The sequence below is a fragment of the Cuculus canorus genome, chromosome 9 (genome assembly GCF_017976375.1).
Source record: "Cuculus canorus isolate bCucCan1 chromosome 9, bCucCan1.pri, whole genome shotgun sequence".
NCBI lineage: Eukaryota > Metazoa > Chordata > Aves > Cuculiformes > Cuculidae > Cuculus > Cuculus canorus.
Window position 1 is genome coordinate 24,598,704 of NC_071409.1, and position 18,531 is coordinate 24,617,234.

Below are 18,531 nucleotides of genomic sequence, written 5' to 3' on the forward strand. Positions count from 1 at the left end.
CCTCTCTTTGCAGGCTTTCCCTGTCTCAAATGCCGGGTCAGATAGAGCTGGAGCCAGCTCCAAACTAGCAAGAGATCTAACTGCTGTGAAGTTCATAATAATGTTAAAATGAGTCCTTGGAAAGTAATAGGACATGCATAAGGTGTCTGGGAAAATTTATACGTATGTTTGTAAGTGGGAAATACATCCTGTCCCAACTTTTGTTCGGCTGCACACGACTGATGCAGTTGTGCATACAACACAACTCCCTTGTGTTGCCCAGGTCTGATAAAGGGTGTTTGCTTTTTAAAACTCCAAAACGAGTCTTAGAGAGTTTATTTGCTGGCATTTCCAGTATCAGCCCTGTGCCAGCATGTCTGTGTGCCAGCGTGGTGGGACCTTAGTAACTCCACCAGTGGGCTGCTCCTGGTAACATTCCCAAAACATTTTAGAGCCCCTTCTCTGAGCTTTGAAAATCCTCAGTGTTCCCATTTAAGGAAAGAGGAAAGGGTGCATGTGTGGGAATTGACATTACGCAGGGAATTGCAGCCCTGCGCGTGCTTCTGCTCTCAGATCCGGAGAGGGTTTGACCTAACATCAGTGTGCGATTGATGTGCTGAGGTTTTAATTGCTTGTGGCTGTGATGGGCCTTGAAGAGTTAAAACCAGAAGAAATGGGAGTTGAGAGTAGAGCTTAGTCAGGGGTGGGGGGGCTGTCAATCAGAGATAGGTGGGTGGGGCTTATTTATCAATCGGGAGTGGGCGGGGTCTGTCAGCCCGGGGTGGGCGGGGCCTGCCAATCAGGCAAGGGTGGTCTGGGGCTGTCATTCAACAAGGAATGGGCGTGACCTGTCAGTCCGCGGTGGGCGGACTCCCACTCAATCGGCAGTGGGCGGGGCCTGTCAGTCAGGTAAATGTGGGCGTGGCCTGACAGCAAGGCGTGGTCCGACACAGGGGCGGGCGAGATATCGTGGTGTCAGAGCTCGGCGCTCCAATGGGGCGCGGCCACGCCTGCGGCGAGGGCGCGTGGCCGGAAGGGGCGGGGCGGCGGCCGTTGGCGGCCGGGCCGGCGGTGCCGCCGCTTCCTGCGCCGCCGCCGCCGCGTCCGCGGGGCCGCCACACGGCCTGCCCCCCCCACCACTGCCGCCCCCCACTGCCGCCGCAGGGATGTCGCCCGCCATCGCGGCCAAGGAGGGCGGCCGGCAGCGCCGGGCCGGGAGCCACCAGCACTGCCTGGACGTGAGGAGCGAGGCGCTGTGCGGGGCCGGGCTGCCGGGCGGCGAGGCCGAGCCGCTGCTGCTGGTACCGGCGTCGGAGCCGAGCTCGAGGGGGTGCCGCGCGGAGTTGGGCAGCATCCTGCTGCTGCTGGTGCTGTACGTACTGCAGGGTATCCCGCTGGGGCTGGCGGGCAGCGTCCCCCTCATCCTGCAGAGCAAGAACGCGAGCTACACCGAGCAGGCCTTCTTCAGCTTCGTGTTCTGGCCCTTCAGCCTCAAGCTGCTCTGGGCCCCCTTGGTGGACGCCGTCTACCTGCGGGGCTTCGGCCGCCGTAAGTCCTGGCTGGTGCCCACGCAATACATCCTGGGGTTCTTCATGATCTACATGTCCACCCAGGTGGATGCACTCCTGGGCGACGGGAAGGGTCGCAGCCCCGACGTGGTGGCCCTCACTGTGACTTTCTTCCTCTTCGAGTTCTTGGCGGCGACACAGGACATTGCGGTGGACGGCTGGGCCCTGACCATGTTATCCAGGGAGAACGTGGGCTACGCCTCCACCTGCAACTCCGTGGGCCAGACTGCCGGCTACTTCCTGGGCAACGTCCTTTTTCTGGCCTTGGAATCGGCCTCCTTCTGCAACAAGTACCTGCGGTTCCAGCCTCAGCCCCAAGGGATTGTTACCCTCTCAGGTACTGTCTGGGTACTCCCGGCCTGGGCGTGCCCATGCTGGGATGGGGATCCTTCTTCCCCGAGCCTGGACCAAAGCTCTGTTCAGAGGGACTGGTCATTTGGCGCTGTGAACCAAGCATTTTTGGTTGTCCCCTGCCTGTGAGAAAGAACAGCCTGCTGAGAGGCTGGCAGAGTCCACTGCTGTATGGGCTGAACTTCCACGTTCCTGTGGGTTTAAGTGTGAGGGGGATCTGCTTTGTCATTATGATGGCTGACCTGAGCACTTTGGAGAGTCTTCATTTTTCTTCTAGTTTAATGATCGTGGAATAGATTGTTTAAAAAAAACCCCAAACAAACCAAAGGTATTGCCTCTTTTTAAGGAGGCCTTTTAGGAACATCTCCTGGGAGGAAGGAAAGAGAAAATTTGAAAAGAGAAAGTCTTCCAAGATGATTTTGTTCACAGAAATAGCAGTGACAAGAGTTCAAGGTTGACCATATAGCCAGTTTCTGAAGGCAGGCCTTGTTTTAGTAAGCTAAGGGAGATTTTGCTGTCTTTTTACTTAATTCAATGGAGTCTGGTAATCTGTAACTGCCTGTTCATGTGGGGGTTTTGGAATTGTTTGGAGTTTTTTTCCATTCAGAAGGGTTTCAGGGGTGGTTGATGTTAGGCGGTCTACCTAGAAGATGCTTAAAATGCAGGTGTTGGTTGCTGGGCTGAGTCTAGCTAGATCATCTTATGGGAGGACATGAAAAACTGCCACCGTCTCTGGTTGCACTTTCAAGGTGACCATGGCTAGCAATGAAGAGGAAACTCTCATGGATTTAGTTTCTTTTCTCTCTCTCTTACATTGATTGCTCTGCCTGTATCAAGTAAGAGAAGAGGTATGCCAAAACTGAGCTGAGTTGTTAAGGGCTAATTTCCCTTTCCCTTTGTCCTCTACCTATCTTATTGATAAATCAGGATATAGGTTTCCAGGACTGCTGTACCTGTTTTGTCTATGCAGCAATCACCATTGCTAATTGGTCTTCCTCGTTTGCTCCTGTGGATAACCATATTCCTGGTCTATATGTGAACAAGTGTAGAGTAGTCCTCACGGTAACCCTGCTGGTTTACTGCTTTCTGTGTTTTCCCTTGCTGTGTGGCTCATCAGTGCTGGCGTGTCTCTTCCCTCTTGCTCCAGCAGCAGGCTGACGTCTTTACTGCTGATGCAACTTGGGAATCACCAGTGTAGTTAAGAGAGCCTGGTTTGTCTATGCTTACCTTTGCCGGCCAGGTTTATTGTTGTTATAGGTTTCTTTTTCTCAGTCCTGTTTGTATAAATGGATTTGTTATTATTACAAGTGTGCTGTTCTTAAAAAGAAAACATAATCCCAGCACTGAAAACTACCAACGTAACCTGTTTAACTTGTCCTGGAGTACTAACCTGGGTGGAGTAAGGAAAGCAAATAACTCTGACACTGTAGTTGCGGGATATGTTTTTTTGAGCGACATAACTGCCTGCAAGAAATTTCTGTTTCCTTGTTCATGTGACAGTGGGCTGCAACTTGCTGTGTCTGCATTTCTCCTGAAGCAGCCGTAGAGCTGGACTGTGTACCAGCTCACTGAAACGAGGAGAGCAGCAGCTCCTACCACTGGTTTGGGCAGTTAAAGCAGCAGCAACCTTCACAGTTCGCAAGGGTGAACGGTTTTCTGCTTGTTCAGCTGTCTTGAGTGCTCTTCTTGTAGGCTGAGTGAAAGAACAAGGCAACACTTCACGATCCTAAGTCAGCCTCAGGTTGTGGAGAATACAACAGCATTAGGTGTTTGCGGTGCAGTCGTGGGAGTGCCCATTCCAGCATGAGGTAAAGCGCGAGGGCAGGAAGAAGGTGCCCTTTCAGGGCAGCCCAGGCTTGTCTGGGACACTGATGGTGAAGTGCCTGTTATCTCAGGAGATGTCTAGCTGTACAACTCATTACAGCTGCTGTGATGAAACACTTGTACCACTGTGCAGTGGGGTTGTTGTCCAGCCTCGTCTGTCGCCAATGTAGTGGAAAAGTTTAATTTACCCCAGCGCAAGGGTTTATTTTGCTGGTGATTGTGTAGAGGCAGAGACGAAACACTGATGGGGGCAGGCAGTGGTGGCACCAGGAAGCTTCTGCTAAAAATTCCTTCTGTAGGTTGTGATTTTAAAGTTCTTTGCTTGTAGCCTGTTAGTGGACTTGACTGTATTTGAAAGGAGGTGTACAATATTTTTGTGTAAACTGCCCACAACTATGAAAACCTAAGGCTTTTATCTGGAGTATTGTAGATGGCCCTTTTTTCACTAATGCAGCCGTTGCTGTATTGCAGCTGATGGGATTGACCTGATCCGGAGTATTCATGCAGTGATGCTCAAAGCTATTTCTGTTCCCATCCTCACACTGCAGGTCTTGCTGCAGTGAGAATGCGTGGTGCTATTATTAGCCCACCACTCCTCTGTGTATTTTGTAGACAGTAGCTGTGATTAGCATAGCATGACTCTGAAAAGTCATCTTTTACTTAAAAGGTACCCTGAACATGATTTTTTTTTTTAACAGAGGAAAGAGCAATGTGACAGCATTTGTGCTGAGATCTTTATTTTAGAAAAGGGAAAAGTAACTGATGTGGAAGCAGCAGAAAACTGTTTTAATTGCCTTTTTCCTTTTATGCTAGAATGTTAGGATACAGCTAAAGCAGTCTTTCCCGTTTGTCCTCCATGTTTGTTGTGCTCATTCTCTTCCTGTGTGTAGGAAACAGCTAATTATTGCTGAAACCTTTGCACTGTGTTTGCCCTTTCACGAGCTCTCGCAGCTTACTTTCATGTCACCGTGAGGCTTCTGGAGTTGCTCATTTGGATACGCAGTGAATTGTTAATGACTTTGGCTGCTAGAAAGCTTTTATTTATATTTTTTATTCCTGCAGATTTCCTGTTTTTCTGGGGAGCTGTCTTTCTAGTTACCACTACACTGGTTGCCCTTTTGAAAAAGGAGAACAAGGAGCTAACACCAACAAAAGAAGAAACAAAAGGCATCACAGATACATACAAGCTACTATTCTCAATAATCAAGATGCCGGCAGTTCTCACTTTCTGTCTCTTGATTCTCACAGCAAAAGTAAGTAAATGCAGACGTGAATTATGAGGTGCTGATGATACCAAAGCCTGAAAGGTTGCTGAGTCCCTGTGGTGTAACTTGTTAGTTTTGCTAGTGGTTGTCCTCAGAGTTCCAAATTTTCACATGAAACTTGAAACAAAATTGCTTGCATCATTGTTCCAATAAGGTTGTACAGCAGGAAACATTTAGTTAAGCTTCTCTAAGTGTTTACACAAGCATTAAAGAGAAGTTTGATTGCAATTTAGTGTGAAAGTAATTTGGTTTTTCAACATTTTTTAAACAGCCTGTTTGTGTCATCTGCAGTTAGAAGGACAGAAAATGTTTCTTTTAACCTAAATACTACTTATTCCCAGAATCTGCAACTCTGTGCAAAACAGGTTTCTGTTGGTTCTTGTTGGCTCTTGTGTATACTAACAGCGATTAGGGCACAGACATGAGTATCATTTTTCTCTTTGATGCTCTTGGTCTGCTTTTGGCACTGATGACAAGTAGAGTGTGCAAGTACAGAATGTGTCTCAGAACCTACTTGGAAATCAAATGAGAGACAGAAGTGACTTACAGTCAGTCACACTTCTCAATTTACTTAATACTGAGTAAATTGAATTTCTATCTGAAGTATTGCTGCTTTCCTCAATATTTGTCTGTCTTATGTTGCAGGTTGGATTTTCAGCAGCAGATGCTGTAACAGGACTCAAATTGGTGGAAGAGGGAGTCCCAAAAGAGCACTTAGCTCTGTTAGCAGTTCCAATGGTTCCTTTACAGATAATACTGCCTCTGATTATCAGCAAATACACGGCAGGCCCCCAGCCACTGAACACGTTTTACAAAGCTATGCCTTTTAGGTAAAAACGAACAACTTTCATTTCATAGAAATGTAGTAATTTATGTATTCAGATCAAGTATAGGATTTCTTGTGTGACTCTTTCAACTTCCAGATACAAGAAAGTGCGTCAGGATTCTCACCGTAAATCAAACTCTCTCTGTCTCATGCTTTGAAGACAATTTGTGTAGTAACACACGTAAGTTAGCAGAACATGAGGTGTTTTTATGATACGTATCTAACAGTGTTAGAGCAGTACTGTCCTGTTCTAGTGTTGGTAGTTCCTGTTCATGAATTGTTCTCCCTAGATCTGGGATTGTATCTGTAAATTCATGTTTGCTTCCCAACAGTGGAGTCACAGGGTGCATTGCCGAGTCGTTTGGTGCATCCCCTGGGTGCATGCTTTGCTGAGGTAACTGAGAGAAGAAGCAGCTTCATACAAACAAGGGATCGTTTAATTTCTGTGTTGTTTCATATTGGAGTTTGCTTATGGAATTCTATAGCCAGTGAATTCGGCAGATTACCCAATGCCCTTTGTGAATCACGTTAACTGTTACTTTAAGGAGTTGTTATCCAACTATGTATGTGTTAAAACAAAAAAGAGTAGGTTTTGCTCCAGCTAGATTAGGCGGGATACCTTGTGCATTGCTTCCTGCAGAAATAAATTCCTGTTTGGAAAGGCTTCCTTCCCCCCTGAAGGCTGTACAGGAGATCTGTTAGTGAGCTATGTTGATGTGGAAGACAGAATTGTCTAGGTATAAAACATCTGCAATATCAGTGCTTGTCAAATATTTATTATCTGATTCTATGTAAGGTAGAAATACTTATCACTATTTAAATATAAACTATTTTAATGTATTCTATATGTATAAATGTTTGATAGTTGCTTTGTATCAAGGAAACACATGGGGAGAATTCCTTGGGTTTCAAATTATCTTTTTAATTCCTCAGATTACTGCTTGGGCTGCAATTTGCTTTTCTGGTATGGTGGACTCCTAAAGTGAAACACGAAGGAGGATTTCCTGTCTACTACTACGCTGTAGTATTGTTGAGTTATGCTTTACATCAGGTAACGTGTGTTGTGTGTGAGAAGGGGAGGGGACAGGAGGGTATTTCATGTTAGTCAGCTAGACGACTGTAAGTGCTGTTATCTGCTTTTGTCCTTAGCTACACTTCAATTCCTTTAAGCCTGACCTGCTGTGCTGTAGTTAGCTTTAATACTCTTACCAATGCTATTTCTCCCTCTTCCCTGTGCTCCGTTGGACATCTATGAAGTTAATTATAGTTGACCAGATCTGCTGTTTATTTCGTAGATTTTCTTCGTTTCCCCTCAAACCAGAAGCTCTAAAGCATGGAAATTGGGGAAATCCCAGCATTCTAAGTTTCATAGGCATGATGATGGTTGTGCATAAAGTTATGTGATCCTGGTCCTAGAAAAAACACTTGATTGAATTTGGAGGAACATCGTACTGGATCCAATTAAAGGCCTGGAAAACAAATGTCTGACACAAACTGGGCTTTGCGCCAGAACTAACGTGTATGCAGTACAGCAAGAGCTGATTTTAAATGCGAAAGTGTTACTTTTTATATATTTTTTTTAGCTGGCCTCATCATACTTCAGTTTGATACCCCAAGTCATTCCAGTATGTGTGAGGCTGGGCCTATTTCAGTGTGACCTGAGGCAAGCGGCCAGGCTACTGCTTGGCATTAGTGGAGAGACAGACTGCACAAGTAATTTCTCCTGTGCAATTTTAAGATGTTGGGATTATTTTTCACTCAATGTTGTGAACTTCAAGTAATCTCATAGAACGTTTTTTTATGGTAGGATTTTTAGTTGTCATTGTCTGTAACTGGGGAGACCTTACAGTCCTGTGGGTTTTCTCACCTCTTGTGCAGATCACGCTGTATAGCATGTATGTTGCAATAATGGCTTTCAACGCCAAAGTCAGCGATCCGCTGATTGGAGGGACCTACATGACGCTCCTCAATACTGTGTCCAACCTGGGAGGGAACTGGCCTTCCACCGTGGCGCTCTGGCTCGTGGACCCACTCACAGTGAAGGAGTGTGCAGGAGCCCAGGAACAGACCTGTGGGACTGCAGTTGCTGCAGAAGTAAGTTTTGGAGGCTGTGAAGGCCTCTTTTCAGTTATTTCTTGATAAAATGGCTTCTCTTACTATTTTTCACCTTTGAAAATCTTCACAGTGCGTAGTTCATGCTTAAAATTCCATGGCAATAGAGCTAGTTTTCCTGTCCGGTAGGGCTGGTTTTATCTGCACACTCTTAATAAGGAACATCTTTACCAAAGTTCTGAAGTTGCAGGGTAGTTGTATGTTTCTTTCTGGGCTGGGATGAAAAGCTGGTGGGAGAAGCACTAGATTGGTGCCCTGTTCTCTGTGGTGTGAGGAAGCTGTCATTACATTTTTGAGGGTAAATCTTGCTGAGTTCAGAGTTGTGTAATTAGGCTCTCTGTTCTTGACAGGCTGTCTGTTCCCCAAGTCCCTTAAGCCTTGTGGTAGATTTTTGTTCCCTCTTTCTTTCTGGAGGCTTCCTATCTGGATACCTCGATACCTTCTCCCGTGATGTTACTTTGCTCTGTCTTTGATCTTCACTTTCCATGTGAAATTAAGCGGTGCGACTGGCTGCCTTCCCAGTTCTGGGAAGCCTGTGGAAGAGAACAAAGAGCATGCTGTGCTGCTGCTCGCAGATCAAACAACAGGACGTGAAACTACCTGGAAAGCAAGGTTTCAAATTCACCTTCTCAAGCGCAAATGGGAAATTTTAATGTGCTCTTTGGAAGGGTGGAAATGTGGGGGAAGGGGTGCCTACAGACATAACTGTGGTTTATTTCAATGAATGCCAGGGATCTTTGGGATGTGGAGGTTCTCTGAACAGACAGTGTTCCGGGAGTCAAACGTGGCTTGTTTGAACTGGCCTTGCAGTTTCTACTGGCTGCAGAGGGGAAGCTGTTTCTCCCTAATGTATGCTTTTTCTGCCTGTCCGTCACTGGCTTGGTGCTAATTCAGTTCCCTGTGTCTGGCCTCGGTTGAACTTCAGCCTTTCCTCCTTCGCCTCACTTCTCTGATCTTTTTTCGCATTCTCCCAGTTGGTAACATTCCACCACCACTCCCTTCTTATTCCAAATCTGATCCTGACGTTTCTGAGGCAAACGCTGGCAGAACCTGATTTATCTTGGGATTATAGCAGTGTTGAGACCCAAACAATAGCAGAAAAGATCATGTGCTGTACACCTACCCTTTAAATGCTGGAGTTCTTATCTTCCACTTCTGCAGTCGGAAAACATCCTGGGCATATCTTTCCCACAAATACGCAACATTTTGTACTGTCCATTTACAGATCCAGTTCAGTGAGAAGTGAGGGTAAAATTTCAAAAGAAGCCATTTGGATGACTGGGGCGGGGAATCATCATGGGAATAAGACTGCTGCTTGCACCTCCAGGCCAGCATACGACAGCTGGGCAGCTTCTGTTTGCCGTAGTTAGTCCCTTGGGCCTGCGTGCTCCGTGTACCAAATGTTTTTATAACGGTTTTGTTGCTTTTCACACAAATGGTACGCTTGAAAGCCTCTCTTAGTGACCCTGTAAGAAACAAGGAGGATTAAACAAATATATTTAGTCACAACCAAGAACAAGTGAAAAAACAGTAGGTATTTTGTGTTTCTGTATCTCCCGGAGGATATTTAATGCATCAACTGCTGTTTCTGCATTTCAGCTCTGCACAAAAGCTGGTGGTTCCTGTGTTATTACCTTGGATGGTTACTACGTGGAATCGATCATCTGTGTCATTCTGGGATTTGGCTGGTGGTTTTTACTTGGGCCCAAATTTAAAAAGCTGCAGGATGAAGGACAGTCTTCCTGGAAGTGCAAGAGGACCAATTGATGTAGCTTCAATATTGGATGGACTAACAAGGTCATTTTAGTTTTCTTACAAAGACATCTCCATAATCAATAAACAGGAATACAGGTATTTTTAAATGCCACGTCACTGAAGGAATGGGAGGCTGACATGGTGGTATGTTCATATGTGGTACCACTTGCCCTCCCAAGATGAAAATGTAAGTTCAGAAAGTAATTGTTAGAAAACAGCACCCCTACACTACATCTGCTCGAGCTCCAGCTTTGGAGCCGTGGCTGCCAGTACAACCGATGCCCCTGTTTCCATACACTCAGTACGGAAAAGCGAATCGTGCCATGTCTGTCTAAACAGCAGCATTGTCAGCTAAGTTCCAACTCTCTGTTTCAGACGGAATTGATCTGACACGGGGAGTTGCCCCGGGCAAGGATATCAAGGACGTTTGACTTGTAGGTTAAGTGTGTTGTACTATGGAATTCATTGTGGGAAGACAAATGTGAAGTGTCTGTGCGCTTTCATTCTTCTCACTTTCTGAACTGTAACCACACCTCAAAGGATGAAACGTTTCAGAGATTCTTTTAAATGTATTTTCTGGCTTTTATAAGCTTTAAAGATTTATAAGAAAATATTTTTGTAAACAAATTACATTTGTTTAATTTATTTCCGCTATTGCAAAGCATTTTGATTTACATTCAAGATACTTTCTTGACAAAAAAATTGCTGTCAGGTAGGACTTGAGTAACGCACAATACTCTAAGCCTTGAGTCTTGAAGATGTAAACTGGGCAGTGTAGCAGCTAGCGCACACAGACCGGCTTCAAAAGGGCCTTCAGAAGGCAGTTGTTACTCTGCGTGAATGAATTGATAGTGTTGGTTGTCACTAAAATTCAAACATTCACATTCAAAATCAGTGGAAATAAAATGTGACCGCTCCCAACTAGGGGTAAGGAAAGATGATCAGTGCCTTCAAAATTGATCTGGTGGTGACAAACTTAGCGAACTCCTGATGAGCTGGTGTGTGACTGGCTGTCACTTAGCACCAAACAAGTGAAGTCCTGTGATAGAGCTGCTACAGAGCCTTATTGTTGATGCCACGTGGTGAAACGTTCCCGTTGCGTTTATCGGATGTATCGGATGACTTCCCTCCTGAGTGCCTTAGTGATGTACAGCAAGCGTTCTGTGCGCTGCGAGAGAGGGCACTTGGGCACAGTTGGATGTAAATGGTACATCATTGTTATAAAAGAGAACTATTAAAAATACCTCCGGAAGGTACCTGGTTTTCTTTTCCACATTGTATTTCTTGCCTTGTTGATATTCGAGGTCTTGCATCCCAAGCCTACTGCCCCACGCTTCAGAGAGGCTGGATCTCCTTCCTACTCTGTGTTTCAGGAAAAAACTAACTCGGTGCCAGCTTCTGACTGCCCGGAGGAGGGGACATGGGTGTGTAGAAGGTGTCTGCCTGACATGAGGAGTGAGACGGTGTCTGGAAGAGGACAGTGGCACCCAGGGCTTCCCTGGGCACTGGTGCTTACTTCTGTCTCTTCTCTCCCCTCCCCGTGGCACCCTCGATGGCTGCAAAGCCAAACCCCGGGCTGTTGCTCTGCCTTGCTGTCACCTGCATGCCAGCAACGGCACTTTCTTTCTGTTTCAAGACAACGAAGTCAGGCAAGCTGATTAAAAACCACATTAAGTGCTCTTCCTCCCCAAACTAAATGTCTTCCGCTTTCTCCTCGGTATAAGCACAAAAAGGGTGTGAGAACATATGGGAATTGGGAGCTGGAGGTGGATGCATCTTTCTGCCCTAGCCAGATCATCTCTGCTGGCTTAACTGTATGAGGCACTGCAGTTCCCTGTCTTTACCGGAACAAAACGCCGCTTACGTTAATTGCATCTTGTCCATCCCTAGAGCTTTATTTTCTTTTTTTTCTGACTTTAAGGAAGAACTTGGCTGCAGAGCAAGGAAAGTTCAATTCATCCATGCTCTTGCTTTGCAGTCTTGTTTCACTGTTTCTGAAGGTGCTGGTGTAACTTGTTATTAATAAAGACTGGTTGAGGATTGCTTATTACATGAACTTGGCAACATCAAAATTAAAGATGATCTCCAGATCAGTAGTAATATATATGAAATGTGACCTAAATTAAATAACTGTTTCCTCTTTCAAACTGGATGCATTTATTTTTTTAATCTGTGTTGCTATTTTATAACAAGTTGGAAGTATTTCTGCTCCACCAGCTAAAATGAACAAGGAGCCTTTTGGTTTTGCTACTTTTTTTTGGTTCCAACTCTATTTAAAGTGAAAAAAAAAATTTTTTTTTAATGATTAGAATTATTGTAGGCTTAAATGTCTTTAACAAAAAAACCCCAAAACTCAACCCTTTTTAAAGCAAGAGGAAAGAAGCAACCCAACCTCTCCCTGTTGCTAAATGGGCGAAGGTGCATGGCATTAGGTGCTGCTGAAGATCCCTCGGGTACCGCAGGGGGTTCGTGATCCTGAGCAGGCCCTGGGGTTGGGTGCGCGTTAGCTCCAGCGAAAGGGAAAGGGCAGAAATTGGATCTTTGTAGGTCAAGCCTTTGTCTTGGTTTAAATTCCTGAGCAGTCTGGAAAAGCAGTATTTCAAAAAACATGCTTTAAAAAATGCTATTAAAAACTTGTGTAAGAAACCCGCCGCGTTGGAAGGATAGTCTTTCAAAAAATACAGTCACTTGGAGGAAACTTGACTCTGCTTTAGGTTAAATAAGAACTATTCTGCTTTTTGTGATGGTGACTGCATGTTATATCCATATCCCACTCAACACAAGGTGTAGCAGTGTCTGGAAAAACACTGTCTGAAAAAAAAACACGCTATAAAAATGCAATAAAAGATACTCTGTTATAAAAATGCTGTAAGAAACCCGCACTGCCCGAGCTTCTCTCGGCCCGGCTCTCCAACACAGCCGCTCGGGTGCAGATCAGCCTGCGGGAGGAGCTGCGGGAGCAGCAGGAGGAGCTGGGGGAGCTGTAGGGGGAACTGCGGGAGGAGCTGCGGGAGGAGCTGGGGGAGCTGTAGGGGGAACTGCGGGAGGAGCTGCGGGAGGAGCTGGGGGAGCTGCAGGGAGAACTGCGGGAGGAGCTGGGGGAGCTGTAGGGGGAGCTGCGGGAGCTGCAGGAGAAGCTGCGGGCGGAGCTGCGGGAGGAGCTGGGGGAGCTGCAGGGAGAACTGCGGGAGGAGCTGGGGGAGCTGTAGGGAGAACTGCGGGAGGAGCTGGGGGAGCTGTAGGGGGAACTGCGGGAGCTGCTGGAAGAGCTGCGGGAGGAGCTGCGGAAGGAAGTGGGGGAGCTGCAGGAGAAGCTGCGGGCGGAGCTGGGGGAGCTGTAGGGAGAACTGCGGGAGCTGCAGGAGGAGCTGCGGGAGGAGCTGCGGGAACTGTAGGGGGAGCTGCAGGAGGAGCTGCGGGAGGAGCTACGGGAGCTGCGGGAGGAGCTGCAGGAGAAGCTGCGGGATCTCCGGGCGGAGCTGCGGGCGCTGGAGGAGGAGCTACGGGCGGAGCTGCGGGCTCTCCGGACGGCTCTCCGGCCATGGCCGAGCGGCGGAGCGGGGCAGGCGAGGCCCTGAGCCGCTTCTCCGAGTGGGCAGACGCGCACCTGAGCCTCGTGCGGGTAACGGGGCGCTGCGGGGCGGGCGCGGCGGGGGCTCCTCTGCCCGCAGAGCCTGAGCCCCGCTTTCCTCTGCCCGCAGAGCCTCAGCACGGGGGTGGCGGTGGCTGCGGCGCTGCTGCTGGCGAGGAGCATCCGCATGGTGAGCGGGGGCGGGGACGGGGCCAGGCAGGGCGGGGGCTCAGCGGGGTCAGTGCCGGGTGCTGCCTCGGGGCACAACCGCCCCGTGCGGCTCCAGAGCAGGAGAAGGGCGGCCGGAAAGCTGCCCGGAGGAGAAGGACCTGCGGGTGGGGATTGACAGCGGCTGAACGTGAGCAGCAGCGGCCCAGGGGGCCAAGAAGGCCGATGGCATCCCGGCTCGGATCAGAACCGGCGTGGGCAGCGGGTCCGGGGAGGGGGTTCTGCCCCGGGACTCGGCACTGGGGAGGCCAAACCTCCGATCCTGAGTTCGGTTCTGGCCCCGCACTGCAAGAAGGATGTGGAGGCTCTGGAGCGAGTCCGGAGAAGAGCCCCAAAGCTGGTGAGGGGCTGGAGAAGGAGTGTAACGAGGAGCGGCTGAGGGCCCCGCGGGTGTTCAGCCTCGAGAAGAGGAGGCTGAGGGGAGACCTCACTGCTCTCTGCAACTGCCTGGAAGGAGGGTGTGGAGAGGAGGGAGCTGGGCTCTGCTCCCCAGGGACAGGGGACAGGACAAGGGGGAATGGCCTCAAGCTGCGCCACGGGAGGGTCAGAATGGATATCAGGAAAAAAATTATCACAAAAAGGGTGATCGGGCAGTGGCAGAGGCTGCCCAGGGAGGGGGTGGAGTCCCCATCCCTGGAGGGGTTTAAAAGACGGGTAGAGGAGGTGCTCAGGGACATGGTTTAGTGGCAGATAGGAATGGTTGGACTCAGTGATCCAAGAGGTCTTTTCCAACCTGGTGATTCTGTCCCGGCACAAAGTCTGGCAAGGCTGGGCTCTGTCCTGGGACCATAGATGGCAGGGATGGGCTCTGTCCTGAGACAGGGGCTCTGTGGGGCTCCCTGTCTGGTTTTCCTGCTGGGACACAGCAGTTCCCTGTTCTGGAACAGGGACACAGGCACAGCACCAGGCCTGACAACATCTGAGAAGCGTTTAGACAACACACTCGGACACACGGTGTGAATGTTGGGGTTGTCCTGTGTTGTTGAACAAATTTTCTTTGCAAAAACCTTCAGGCTTTCTGCCCACAAGGTCCTGAATTGCTCTATTCCTGGTGGGAGACCCAAGGGACCACAAAGGGGGAGGTTCACTGAATGAGTAACACATAGTAGAAAGATGTGCGAGTTTGGTCGGGGTGTTTTGGTGGTTTATTTCCCTGGGGTGTCGCAGCAGTTGTGCATAAGCAGATGGATACTTTCACAAGTGATGACGAGTAGGGCAGTGCTCCATAAAAGGCTTCTTACCTTGTGACCTTCAGGTGCCTGTGTCTGAAATTTGGGGTGTTAGTCCACCCCTGGTGCCAGTCCTTTCCTCTCAACCCCCTGAACCAGTGGCTGCATCATTCATTCTGGCGCTGGTGGTGCTGGCCAAGTCTTTGCGGCTGCTAGGCTTTGTTCTGTGTGATCCTGTAACCATCCCTGTCCCTTTGGATCCTCCCACTGACTGATGGCCATGGTATGACATTTAATCTTGTGACCTTTGCAAAGGTGTACACCTGCCTTTGTCCTTCTCCTCTTTCACTCCCAAACCAAAGTCTGTGTGGTGTCTGTCCTCTCTGCTGTAATGTCTGCGGTGTGCTTGTTCTCCATGAGCATCTTCAAACATCTCTCCTTCCTTCACTATATCGCAAGTCCTGTAAGACACGAACATCCCTAAGTGTCTTGAATGGCTGGCACATAATTACTTGTGCAGCTGGTTGCTATTAAATATATATGTATGTGTATATATATTTGCCCATGCTGTCTTATAAACTGTAATTTGCCCAGGTATTTTCAGAAAAAGTTAGATTTAATGTGATTGTAACTGTTCTACATTGGCTTTTTAAACTTTGTCTTGCTCTTTTCTCTATCAAAAGACAACAAAGTTTACGAGTGCTGTGGATATACCTGTGAACTTTGTAGAAAAGAATGTGAAATTGCGTGGAAAATTACATCGTGTAACTGAGAAGGGCCTGGAAGTTGAACACATTCCCATTAGCGTTCCTTTCATTACGTCGATTCTGAGAAGATGTAAGTAAAGGAGTGTGAAGAACAAGGGTAGGAATGCAATGTCCTTTGTTCTTAATCTGGCTGCGCAGCGAGCAAGCTTGAGAGCATGGGTTGAGGTATGAATTTGGCTCTGTCTTTTGATCTTTCCATACTTTACAGGTGGGAAGCGGGGGGAATAAAAGACTGCGAGGTGACCTGTAAAAAGAGCCTGCCAGTACAGCGTTTGCATTAATTAGCATCATTACAGTTACACTTTTCTGGCACCAGAAGCTAGCACACAGGGAGTTCATTTGCTTATGTAGCTCTTTACAAACCCATTCTGGAGGACAGTTTTCCTGTGACTTCACAGATGGTGTCCGTCAAGTCTGAGTCACACCCTTGGTTTGCAAATACCTGCAGAGGCGCTAATGCTGCTTGCCTGTTGTTTCCGCCCCTTCAGATAAAACAATAGTGTCTGATAAGGAAAGCAGTGTTTTCTGTTTCTATGCAAAATAAAACAAACTAGCTTAAGCCACTTATGCAATCTTTAATTAATGTTTTTACTGAAGAAGAGATGAGCCCAGAGTCTTATTTGCCCGCTTTAGGGAACTAAAATGTTTTTTTTAACTAAGTCTATGGGAATAAACTCATTAACAACAGCTGAGGGTCTGTGGAAAGCATGATATTTCCTTTCACTGCTGCATTCAGTAACAAAGTTCTGTCTCTGTAATCAGGGCAATCAGAAGGTCTTCTGCTGGTGAGACTTGCTGGAGTGGAGCTGGCTCCGACTGGCGTGGCCTGGCTAAAGCAAGAGTTGAAACCCAAGCAAATGATGTGGTTCCAGCTTCTCGGAAGGGAGGGCTTGGTGCTTGAGTGCCTTGTTTTAGTAAATAAGGTAAATACAGGGGCAAGAATTGACTTTTGCCTGTGGCTTTGAGTTTGCCTGTAGTCACACAGTTCAGTTATCGCAGTACAGATAAGGAATGTTATTATTTATAATAATAGGAACTTTAAATGGTGTATTTGTATATCCGATTTCAAGACCACTGTTTTAGAGACTGATTTCATGACATGAGTATTTTTCTCTGTGAGGCTATATCACATCGTTCTGATTACCCTGATGTTTAGTCCATCGCATGTTCTCTCACAAACTTCTTGCTTTAGTACTATGTTTTAACAGCCAGCTGGATTCCTCCTAACTCTTTCTGTAAGAGAGTAGACTTAGCTAGAAGTAAAGGTTGTTTCTGCAACCAGTTTTAAAGGTGAAGTCAATGTCCTATTTCTTGTGCCTTTTTATAGGGTCGATTTCTCAGCGTGTGCCTAAATGAAGAGATCTTGAGACAAGGGCTTGGCAGAACAGCGCGTATTGAAGGGCTGCATCATCATTCCCGCCTGTACTGGAAACTTCACAAAAGACTGCTTCAGGCAGAGTTAAAGGCCTTGAAGAAAAGTAAAGGAATATGGAAAGAAGAAAGCTACTCTGAAAGGATTAGAGACCGTATAAGTGATAATAAATTTGTACAGACCTTGAAACAATTTGCGAGCTGGTTAAGAAGCTCCCTTTCAAGGTAAAAAGGGAGACTTGCTTGGAGGAATGCCAGTTACCACTGTAATGTGCTTTATGTAAAGTAGAGTTTATAATAAAAAGTAGTGCCATAATTTTGAGGGGTTGTGTTGATCAGAAACCCCCTGAAGTTTCTTAATGTTGTATTATAATCCATGTGGGATTGAACTTCAGTACGAGTATGCAAGCCATGAATTACAGTTCTGAAGCTGAACTTTTCCACAATAATGTTTTAAATTAGTTGTTTAGTTTTCCACCTGCAAAATACCCACACAGCTTGGGTAACTGTCTAGTGAAAGCTGTCGCCCTCTGGTTTTGAAGAGGGTGCAGAGTGTTGGTTCGCAGCGCACAGACCAAAATGCTGCTCTGTTATGTGCCATTACTGCATAGCCCACGCTGGTTAGGAAACTCAATTGCAGTCCTTTACAAAGCTTGTGGTATGTGTTTACACACAAGCATTTTGTTTGAATTCTATCCTTATACTACTTCTATGTGTAATTTTTGTTTTAAAGGCCTTTTATCTTAATAATGGGTTGCATTGTTGCCAATAAAAAAGGTAATTTGTTGTGACTGACCTTTCAAAGCTGGTAAGATCATAACAACTGCAGTTTCTTGGAAAGAAAGAAATCGCTTGGTATAGCAAAGAATATAAATTAAAATGTCAGTGATTGAAATTTTTAGAAGACAACATTCAACTGAAGAGGAAAAACACTGTTTTTTTTCTGATAGTTCTATAAATACCTAAAATTAGATGAAAATAAAACTTTAACATGAAATTTGACAAGGCGAACCATACAGTGCTGAGAACTTGAATTCTCATTTATTTTTTTAAAGAAGTGTTAAGTATATCAGAGTGTATTATTTATTTTGTAGCTATTCTCAGAATAAAGGTTGAGTTTCTTATGTTGTTACATGTTTTATGTACCAAGCACTTGACCTCTGTTTAACTCCCACAGTCACAATGTTTATTTAAAGTGAAGTGTTTTACAGATTTTCTTTCTTTCTGTGTATTTCCTTGACAATCAAATGCCGGGGGAAGAGCGTGGTACAAATAAGTCTTAATAGCTGAGCACTGCTTGCCTGACAATTAGTTGTAGTGTCATCACTTTCTCTGCTGACTTCAGGGCAAAATTGTGAATCCCAAGATTTCTAAAAAAAAAGCAGCTTTTCCTTGGGTAAGAATAGATGTCAGTGCTGCTTTATTACTTTTTTTTCTTGGGTCCTTTCTGGGATGAGGCTGTTTTTTTGCAAAGCACAGGGAGCAGCGAGAGCCATGAACTCTCTCTGTGTTGGGAACCAGTGTAGGGGAGAGGAGAAGCAGCTCTGGGGGCAGAAGCAGATCTTGATGGGAGCTGGAAACCAGGTATCTCTGCCTGCTCAAAAAGTGAGGCATCAGTTTTATGCATTATACAGCAATGGACTGGGCTAGGCACTGCTGTGGTACTTGCATGTGAAAGTCCTACAGATGGTCAGGGAGTTGGGGTTGCTGTTGCATCCTCCAAAGCAAAACTCAAAGTTGACTTT

The 18,531-nt window shown here is 46.6% G+C and overlaps 2 protein-coding genes across 2 annotated transcripts; both read left to right on the plus strand.

Annotated features, from left to right (window-relative positions):
* Window positions 1-1,020: 1,020 nt before the first annotated feature.
* On the plus strand, window positions 1,021-10,787 carry SLC33A1 (solute carrier family 33 member 1). Its single transcript, XM_009559739.2, has 6 exons — window positions 1,021-1,884; window positions 4,785-4,975; window positions 5,633-5,817; window positions 6,747-6,864; window positions 7,692-7,907; window positions 9,525-10,787. Exons 1-6 carry the CDS (start codon window positions 1,146-1,148, stop codon window positions 9,690-9,692), a joined length of 1,617 nt encoding a protein of 538 aa, XP_009558034.2. The 5' UTR covers window positions 1,021-1,145; the 3' UTR covers window positions 9,693-10,787.
* Window positions 10,788-13,136: 2,349 nt separating this feature from the next.
* Window positions 13,137-18,064, plus strand: C9H3orf33 (chromosome 9 C3orf33 homolog). Its single transcript, XM_054074947.1, has 5 exons — window positions 13,137-13,302; window positions 13,382-13,441; window positions 15,332-15,485; window positions 16,178-16,338; window positions 16,743-18,064. Exons 1-5 carry the CDS (start codon window positions 13,222-13,224, stop codon window positions 17,013-17,015), a joined length of 729 nt encoding a protein of 242 aa, XP_053930922.1. The 5' UTR covers window positions 13,137-13,221; the 3' UTR covers window positions 17,016-18,064.
* The last annotated feature ends 467 nt before the right edge of the window (window positions 18,065-18,531 follow it).

Bases quoted from the DNA above. Each gene is read 5' to 3' on its own strand.
- SLC33A1 (XM_009559739.2), top strand. From the start codon at position 1,146: ATGTCGCCCGCCATCGCGGCCAAGGAGGGCGGCCGGCAGCGCCGGGCC. The intron at 4,976-5,632 runs GTAAGTAAATGC...CTTATGTTGCAG, and splicing joins TCTTGATTCTCACAGCAAAA to GTTGGATTTTCAGCAGCAGA. The intron at 7,908-9,524 runs GTAAGTTTTGGA...TCTGCATTTCAG, and splicing joins GGACTGCAGTTGCTGCAGAA to CTCTGCACAAAAGCTGGTGG.
- C9H3orf33 (XM_054074947.1), top strand. From the start codon at position 13,222: ATGGCCGAGCGGCGGAGCGGGGCAGGCGAGGCCCTGAGCCGCTTCTCC. The intron at 13,303-13,381 runs GTAACGGGGCGC...CTCTGCCCGCAG, and splicing joins CGCACCTGAGCCTCGTGCGG to AGCCTCAGCACGGGGGTGGC. The intron at 15,486-16,177 runs GTAAGTAAAGGA...CTCTGTAATCAG, and splicing joins TACGTCGATTCTGAGAAGAT to GGCAATCAGAAGGTCTTCTG.